General features: G+C 43.0%; 1 protein-coding gene across 1 annotated transcript in view; it reads right to left on the bottom strand.

Moving 5' to 3' along the window:
- Positions 1-8643: 8643 nt before the first annotated feature.
- LOC101636847 (C2 calcium-dependent domain-containing protein 4A-like) overlaps positions 8644-9277 on the bottom strand; it is a 1442-nt gene continuing 808 nt past the window's right edge. The window contains exon 2 of the mRNA XM_004687523.2: positions 8644-9095. Within this exon, the coding sequence (XP_004687580.1) occupies positions 8680-9095 (416 nt within the window). The 3' untranslated portion in view covers positions 8644-8679. The remainder of the gene's footprint in view (positions 9096-9277) is intronic.

Raw genomic sequence — 9277 nt, 5'->3', positions numbered from 1 at the left:
TCAACTAAGATAGAAGTCCCTTAAACCTTATCTACTACTCAATGGGTTTTTGTTTTTCTGCCTGAGTCATCTTGGGAGACAGAAGAGGAAATTCCTTGCTAATCAAATCTCTGAATAGGAGACATAGGTGAATTTCTTTATCTAAAAACTACATAGTAGAGTCCTGAAAGACTAGCCAGAAGACTTTTGTGGACTCCTTTAAGGTGTAGCAGGTAGAAAACTTGACTAGTTTAAAAATAGGAAACCTGGATGAATTTCCACATCTAAAGGCCAAACAATAGGAAGTTTGAGTAATTCTTTAGAAGCTGAATAGAAGGCTAGGTGATAGAATGATAAGATTTGGCTTTTCAGCAGTGAGAGAGACTTTGCAAAAACAGCCCTTTTGCTTTTATTTATCAGTCAGTAGTCAAGTCACTTGACTTCAGGGGAATTTTTCACCCTGGTGCAGTGCTTGCTTGTCAGGGCAGGCAGGCCTTATGTGGCTGAGGCAGTCCAATTATAAGCTGAAAGTTGCCCAGAATATTTTGATATTACATATACAAAAAAGGGAGGTCATAACATAAGCATGGAAAGTCTGATTTTTCAGAGCAATTCCCCTCCATCCGGACCATGTCTGACGACAGAGGTCGCATAGCTTGTGTCATTCCCCCACTGTTAATAATGGGATTTATCAACCGGGGGAAACCAAAAAATCACTAAGGCCACATGTAGTCATTGTCTCACCCAAAGCACTGCCCAGTGTTTTGAAGGCCTAAAATAAAGGTGTCCTTGAATGGTGTCTTCCTGCCAGCAAAGAAGTGAACTCCTATCCTGAACAGACAGCCACGCTACCCAGGTGTGCCTTCCAGCCTACAGGGACCATGTGGCAGCGAGACAATAGGCCTGGAAGCTCAGGGAGCTGCCAGTGCAGCACCAGAGAAGTACCACTGGAAACCACATTCAAAGGACCCTGTGACAAGCCCAGCTCCCAGCTGTAACCTTCCCCTGAGGCTGTAACAGCAAAGCTAGCCAGTTTCAGTCATTGTGTTACCTAACACAGGCCTCACTTTCCCTCAGACAATAAAAGGAAACAGAGTTTGAGGAAAAGGAAAGTGGTTTGGCCAAATGAGGAGGGCAGCAGACTCGTCCGAAAGACCACAGGTCCTCCTCTTTGGCAAGTTACAGGGCTATTTATACAGTGTTCAACAAAGAAAAGGGGAGGTGGGCAAGCATCCCCAAAGGGGAGGGAGTAAAAGTGAGTGCTGGGATGGAGAGCAGTGGGCACCAGCCTTTATTTACACAAAGACAAACAAAAATGGGGAATCAACAAGAGTAATGGGGAGGGGGCAGGGTGCAGCACAGGGAGGAAGAGGAGTTGGTGCAGGCCAGCTTTCTCACTATTTGCTTTTGTTTGGGATTTCCTTTCCTTGACCCTAAACCTGTCAAAAGAAAACTGCAAGGAAAGGAGAGCGAAAAAGTAAACCAACAGACAATTGAGAAGTCTGGGAAAACCAATTTCATCATAAATTTGTCAAAGGAGGCAAATCCACAAATGCTTATCTGAGAGCCCATTTACTGTATCAACTGGGCTACTAGCAAAGCCTTGAAACTTTTCTCCTGCGAGGTTAGCTTCCATGTCCTCTCCGTGTCCTTCTGAGGCCCCCACAGCCTTCAAGAAGGCCAGTGTGGTGGGGCAGGAATGGCTGACTCTGCAACTGCTGAAATAAAAAAAAAAAAAACAACAACTGAATAATCCCTGAGAACACTGAGTCCTGGGAATCCCTGGGGCTGCTTCTGCTGTCCGTTTTATTTCCTCTCAGAGTCTCCTCCCCCTATCCTGTCAGTATTTTGCTGATTTTGCTGGGGGTTATTCATCCTCTGTGCCCTCCTCTAAGGGTGCCATCTCTAGTCTAGCTGCAGCCAGGCTCACAGTTCTAAAGCCTTCGGCGCTGAATGAACTGCTACAGTGTACAACCTTGGTTACAGGCCTCATTGTGGAAACTAGGCTTTTATTTTTGAGCCTTAGCTTTCTCCCCACCTCATGGTTTTAGGATTGCTGTGAGAATGAAATAAATCTATACACATAAAGTATCCAGCATGGTGCCTTGATTGTTAACACTCAATATTTGTCAACAGCTTCATTAAGTGCCAAAAACCACAAATCCGCAATCCACTTGCAGCTCACCTGCCTCTAGCCCTTCCCCTTGCCCAGTCTCCCTGCCCTCAGGGATGGGTGTACTGACTAGGGATCCCCCCCCAGCTGCCTCTACCTTCCTTCCCAGGCTATTGTAGACAGACCTTCATTTTCTTTGATATTTAAAATAATCTGGTAATGTTGATAGAGCAAGATTTAGCAAGATTAAGTACTTTGCCAAGGATAATTCTTTCAGGTTCAAAAATAGAGCTCTGACTGGAAGTGATCATGCTTAGTGAAGTAAGCCAAAAAGAAAAAGAAAAATAGTGGATGGTTCACTCATAGCAGGAGCGTAATAGACCAGGAAAAAAAAGAGAGAGAGAGAGAAACAAATGTAATAAAGTAAAAATGAAAATAATGAGCAACTATAAACCAGAGACATTTTATGGGGGTGGAAAGGGAAGTGGGAACAGAACTGGGGTGGGAAGAGTGCATGGGACTGTGGTGATGGCTCATCAGTGAACTGGTGGAGGGAAGCCCATGGAGGTTACAACTGAAATGAAAACATGCACAAAATGAAGAATGATGTAATAATAATAATGATAATAATAAACTAAAAAAAAAAGCTCTGATAAATCAAGTAGAGAGTTGTTTTAACTATAAACTGAACTGTGAAAAAAACACTGTGAATTAAAAAAAAAGAAGAGCATGAGCTCACCCTCTCAACACAGCAGTGATGTTCATGGTGTGTATTCCTCACGAGGTTTGCCCAGCTCTGCAGATACAAAATTTTCTCCTGATTCATTGCCCCTGTGGATCACTGTGTGTTGGGAGGACCCCAAAATATTCACTGAGAGATATTCTAAAGTAGCCATGAAATAAATCCAGAATGACTTCAATTTGAACCCAGGAGATTAAAAAATCATCAAATAAAGATGTTAGATAGTGAGTCAAGCAAGTATCCCTTTAGAGATAATTCAGTCTGAGCAATTTTTTAAAGCTTTAATGTATTGTTTTGACAAATAAAAATCATCATTTATATTCAAGATATACAGCATGATGTTTTGATACTGATTCTATCAGTACACACTAAAGAACATGTATGTAACATAATTTACATTAACTGATCACAATCAAAGTAACTAACAAGTCCATCACCTCACAGGATTTTGTGTGTGGTGAGAATACTGAGGATCAACTCTCCAAGCAAATTTCACAAGTATCATTAATTCACTGCACTACTCTAGTCACCAAGATGCACATTGTTTCTAGAATTTATTCATCATATAATTAGAGATGTGTACTCTTTGATCACTATTCTGAGCCATTATTTTTTAATGTAAATTATGTTACATACATGTTCTTTAGTGTGTGCTGATAGAATATATAGGTATATAACTTAGTCATATATTAATTTATTCAGTAAGCCAAAACCCAGGTTAAAATGTGAACTTTTGTCTTATTCCTTTCCACCCACTCCCAGATCTAACTATATCAAGACTGGTTTGTTGCTTTTTAAAAATTTTTACAATATTTTTTCTTTTAGCTAAGAGATTTATAGAAAAAAAGACTCCTAATTTTACATTGAGAGGGAGAAATTTACGGCTATGTACTGTCAGTCTAGGGACTGATAGTAAGACCATTCCTTTCATGAAATATGAGTTATAGAAAATTCAAGAATTATAGGAGGGGATGGAAAGTTAGTGATAATAACACTAATTAGGCTTGAGTGCCCTCTGACTCCTCCTCAACAACCTGAAGTTCTATGTGAGCTTCTCCAATTTGCTCTTTTGGATTTGATCACTAATCCCATTAAATTAATTAAGGCAAGAGGCCATTAGACTGAGGTGGCTATGGTGGCCTACGTAAGCAAACCGACATCTAGGCCTATAAATATCTCAAGATCACAAAACTGAGACCTAAGAACAACCAATAACAGTTAACTAGGGTTCAGGCTACCACCAACCAGTAGTTGCTCCTTCTCTTCTCTCTCCATTTCTCTATCTCCTATCAGCAGAAGGGGCTAGACCTTGACAAAAAATTAGAAACTGGGATCGTGGGAGACATAACAGGAGGGGTAAGGATAGGACCCTGGGAGACATGGGACCCCCAGGAGATATAATGAGACATAATAAGAATGAAAAGTCAATAACAAGAAAAAAGCCCAGGACACTATCACTGGTAAATCTATTAGGACATTGGCCAAGGTTGACCAGTTAAGAAACTGCATGATCACCACAGCTCATCCTCTAGACCCATAGTTGTTTTCACCAGTGGTAAACCCTTTGAGACCCCTCTGTGCAGGAGCTGTCTGCTATCTCTCCTTGTATAAATCTTTTCAGTCCTGCTTGCTGCTGGCAGGAACTAGCCTGTTTCTTTAACCCTTGCATTGGAGAGTTGGCCTGTGTCTTTGAATAAACTTCCTTTGGCTTTCTTATTGTTGTTGGCATGTGATATTTCATTTCTTTGATACACCAGCCATGGTTCCCTGTATATTTGGGGGCTCATTTATGATCTTGCTCTCACAACAATCAAAGCAACATAGCCACTTCCAATATGGCACTCCAATAGATTCCTAAATTGTTTAATATGACACCATTTATCTTTAAACTTTCTTATTTCTGTTCTTCCCTCATCAAAGGACAGGAAAAACATAGCCTAGGCGATTGTGGGGTAAGAGGAATGGGTAATACGGAGTGCTCCTCACACTGTCAGAGAGGACTTGGTATGGCTAAATGTGTGACCACAGGCCAGAAGCAGTGTGGTGTGTCATTGTCACACTTTCCAAGAACAGCAGTGCCTCACGGGCCTTCCAGATCCTAAGGGCACAGTGAAGGGAGTACAGTGTCAGCAAAGGTGACAAAGTTTCACAAACTCCACATTTTTCTATGTGTTTTCATCAGTTTGACCTTTTCTAATTAGGAGACACCTTTTCATATGACTGCCTCTACTCCCCAGCTACCTGCTCTGTGGATAAGCTCTTTACATCGAGCATATGCATTTATGCATTAACAATTTCTTCAGCAACTCTGCAAGTGTGATAACTTGTTACTTATATTTCAGTGTTTCATTTTATGTCCCTGATGAAAACTTCAAAAAGCAAAATTCTATTTAGCAGGTAGAATATATTTGTTGTGGTTCAGCATGTGGACCCTATCTGTGACAGAAGAATACTGGGGAGGAAGGATTCTGGAGTCCAAGGTTGGAGGAACTGGGCTGTGGAAGACAGGAGTGGACCTTACATTTTAATGCTGAGAATTCTGAGTGCTGTATAGACACAAAGATTTTGTTTCTGATAAAAGTCAAGTGTTAGGAAATGAAATCTGATGATGGTTCATTTTTACAAAGGTAGGTGAGAATTCCCACCATAATGGTTGGAGTTTAGAAGCACACATGAACTGAATGAACTGTTATTTCACTCTGGAACATGGCAGATGGAGTCTGAAGTGCACAAGCAGTGGAGTGGAAAGATTCTTTGTGTATATGTCATTTAGTGCAGTCACTCAAGCCTGTTTTCAGCAGACTGCCCTTTGTACAGACTTAAGACCAGAACTTTAGATGTGCATGAAGTCATTCTGTAGAATTAACTCATCTGCATGTTCCACAGAGATGTGCAGCAAAAGTGTGCCTGCCACATTAAGATGGCCCTTAATGGGATGAAACTCCTGATCTCATTTAAGTCCTGTCTTTGTATCCGGTATTTTTGAAAAGACAAAACAAAGTTGAAAGTGAATCATTTGCCCCAGGATCACACACCACCTGGTTACTTAATTTATATTTGAAGCTAGGTCCTTTTGGCCACAAACTTTCTGTTCTTTTCTATTGATGATATTCCACCTCATTTCCTTTTCCCCTTACTCACTAGTGGGAAGAAGTATCTGCCACAGCACACACTGAGCTCACACACAGTTAGAAAGAGAGGCCTTGTGACTCCATGGCTGACATTCTTCCCCTTGAGAGAGTGGTTCACAATTGGGATTATAACTCAATTTAGGCCAATAAAATATAGAACAAAGTTGTTGTGGCATTCCTGGGAAGACCTCAGTTGAATGGAATTGGTTACAGAAACAAGACCTCCCCGGTTTAGGGGAGAAATTCTGAGGCAATCTCAGGTACACCTGACCAACATCCTTCGACAGCAAGTTTAACTTGCCTCAAGATGGAATGACCCCTTGGCAGAGAGAGATGGCCTAGACATGGACCAGGCGTGTAGAGTGTCACTGCTTCTACTCACGTATGTTCTGGACTCTCCCTTACATTTCCAAAGACTCCACTCCCACAATTATGGCCAGTTTTCTGTCTCATTTTTTCTGACTCATCCCTATCAATATCTTTCTTTATTCTGCATGTTTTAAACCTATCTTGAATTCTTTCATGTTAAAACAGAATAAATCTTCTTTGGGGAAGTGGGCACATTGGATTATGGTGGACTATGGGAACCTTGTTGATGGGTGTGGTGTGGTAATGTTTTTCTTAAGAGGTGTAAAATCTATACCTCTGAATCAGAGAGTGTTGAAAATCATTGTTATCCCAACAAAAATACATAACAAATAAAAGTAAAATAAAACAAATCTCCTTTGATTGAGTAGTCTCTTCCAGGTATAGTTCTTTTTCTTTCCTCCCCTTTTCTAAAACTTTCTATCATTCTTGTCTGGCACTTGTCACAAGAACTGCTCTTGACAACTTGGCTATTGACCTTCATCTTGAAAAGTCATGGACATTTTTCTTGATTTCCATGCAGGATTTAAATGGATTGAACATCCCCTCCTCCTTAGAATGCTTTACTGTCATTGCTTCCATGCCTCCACATTCCCCTAATCTCTCCCTTGCCTCATTGCCTCCTGCCTCTCTTTTTCCTACCCTGACTTCTCTGTTGAATTTCTAAATGTTGGTCTATATCAAAGCTTGGTCCAAGGACCTCTACTTTTCTCTGCTAATTCTATCCCCCCTGCTATTTTTTCAAGACTCAATTCAGAGAATGTTCATGTAAGGCTCAATATTTATTGTGTCATTTATACACCAGACTCTGTACTAAGAACTGGAAATGGAGCAATAAGTAAAGTCTCTGCCTTTCTGCATTTTGATGGTAAGTGAAAAACAATAACAAGATAAATATGTAAGTATTGTCAGGTAGTGATGAGTACTAAGAAGAAAAACAAAGCAGCTCTAAGAATCTCCGTGGTTTTGTCTTCATCATAGTCACCACAGTCTGTAATAATAAAATATGCCATTGTTTGGTTACCCCCATAAAAAGCAGTTGTGTGAGAACAGCAACTTTGTTCATAGCTGCATCCCTTGGACTTAACACAGAGCCTGTCAGAGTAAGGATTCTACAAGTACTTGTTGAGTGAGAACAGTAGAGGTCCCTGCTCTGCAAGTGCATGAATCAGCTTGGTTCTCACCTGAGTGTAATCAGTAACCAATACACAGCTTTGGGCAAGTCACCTCTGGCATTTTCTCAACTCCATAAATGTTTAAGTTTTTAAATTGTGCACTTTGAAATTATGTTTAAAAGCTAGGCTTTTTATTTACCTGACCACATTTTTATAGGACCTAATTTCAGTAATAATATTCTGAAAGGCTCTGATGCCCAATGAGAGGAAAGTATATTATTGGGGATTTGCCACAGGAATCCTGAGGATTCCATGTTCCCATCCCTGGTTTTCTCTCACTCCGGTCTCAGGTGGCCATTTATTCTGCCATTCCTCCAGAACCAGGGGAAACAAATGGAGGGAAAGGATAAGTGAAGGAATTCATTTTCTGCAACAAGAGCTGTTGGGTGTAAACAGCTATTTTTAAATCAACAAATGAAAATATATTGGGTAAGAAACTCTCTTAGAACCCAGACTGACAAACTGGCAACTTTTGAACACAACCAAGAAATCCTATTACTAAGCAGTTAATTACTATGTAACTAGAGACATAGCTAGGTAGGAACAAAACATCAATTTGCTTACAGAGGAGGAAAAATTTCTCTTCTGATATGGCAAGATTTCCCAGGGCACCTTCTGGAGAAGCACAGGGGGATGACCATTCATTCAAAGACCCCGCCCTTGCTTTCTCCCCCCTACCACACACACCCCATTTCCTAGGCAATTTCTAAAGACTTCACTTTCCAAAAATCCTGGTCTTTTATTAGCGAGAAAGGAGTTCTTTTCCCACCAAGGTATCCGTATTATAGAAGGTCTCACTCGTGTGCAAGAATGAGAACAGGAGCCTTTGCCATGCGGGGTAAACTATGTTACACTGTGTATATGAATCTTAACGCCAGGCATGAGTCTAAATAACTTAACAAACAAACAAGCACGTTGATAAAGGCAAGAAGGGAGGAAAAACAACTAGAAGTCAAAAACCAATTGTGTCTTTGATAGAGAAATGGGCTGGAAAACTGCTGTCGTTTTCCTTCTAATAAATGATGACAAAGGCGGACACCTAAGAACTAAAATGTCAATAAAGCAATACCGTTCATAGAAAAATAAATAAATAACATTTATTTTGTACAAAGCAGCTGTAGGTGAGGGAGCCCCCAGCGGGCGGAAAGCGCCCCGGCAGGACCCGGCGGGCCCTCAGGGAAGCAGCAGGGCGCCCAAGTGCAGCTCGCCCCGCTCCGGGCTGTGGCCCTTGTGCTCCGCTTTGACGCGCACGGCCAGGCGGCGCACGTCGTCCTCCGAGAGCCCGTCCAAGCAGAAGTCCTGGTCCAAGACGGCCGTGCGGCTCCGCAGGACCATGGCGCCGCGGGGCTGGCGCGCCTTGCCCGGCGGTTGCAGCACAAAGCTGACGCGGCAGCCGACCGCGCAGGGCTCGGCGCTGCCTCCGGCCGGACCCTCGGCTCGGAGCAGCCGGATGCGCAGGCGCCCGCCTGCCGGACTGTACTGCGCGGCCAGGCGCAGGGCTCCACCAGCGCGGCCCAGAGTCACGGTGCCCTCGGCCTCCAGGGGCGGGCGCCGCGGGGCTGGGGGCGGCAGCCGAGCGAGCGCGAGGGCTAGAGGTGTCGCGGGAAGGGGCGCCTGGGCTAGAGGTCCTGGTCCCCCGACCTGACGTTACCTGTGTTCCGCCGCAGGTGCACCCCTCACTCGGCCGCCCCAGCGGCGACTTGGGGAGCCGGCGATGGTCTGGACCGAGCGACTAGGGGAGCTTCTGGGTCACCGGGAGGCGTAGGGCGGA

This window comes from Condylura cristata, unplaced genomic scaffold (assembly GCF_000260355.1).
Source record: "Condylura cristata isolate star-nosed mole 26May11 unplaced genomic scaffold, ConCri1.0 scaffold00023, whole genome shotgun sequence".
NCBI classification, from domain to species: Eukaryota; Metazoa; Chordata; class Mammalia; order Eulipotyphla; family Talpidae; genus Condylura; species Condylura cristata.
This window is presented reverse-complemented; position numbering and strand designations above follow the sequence as displayed.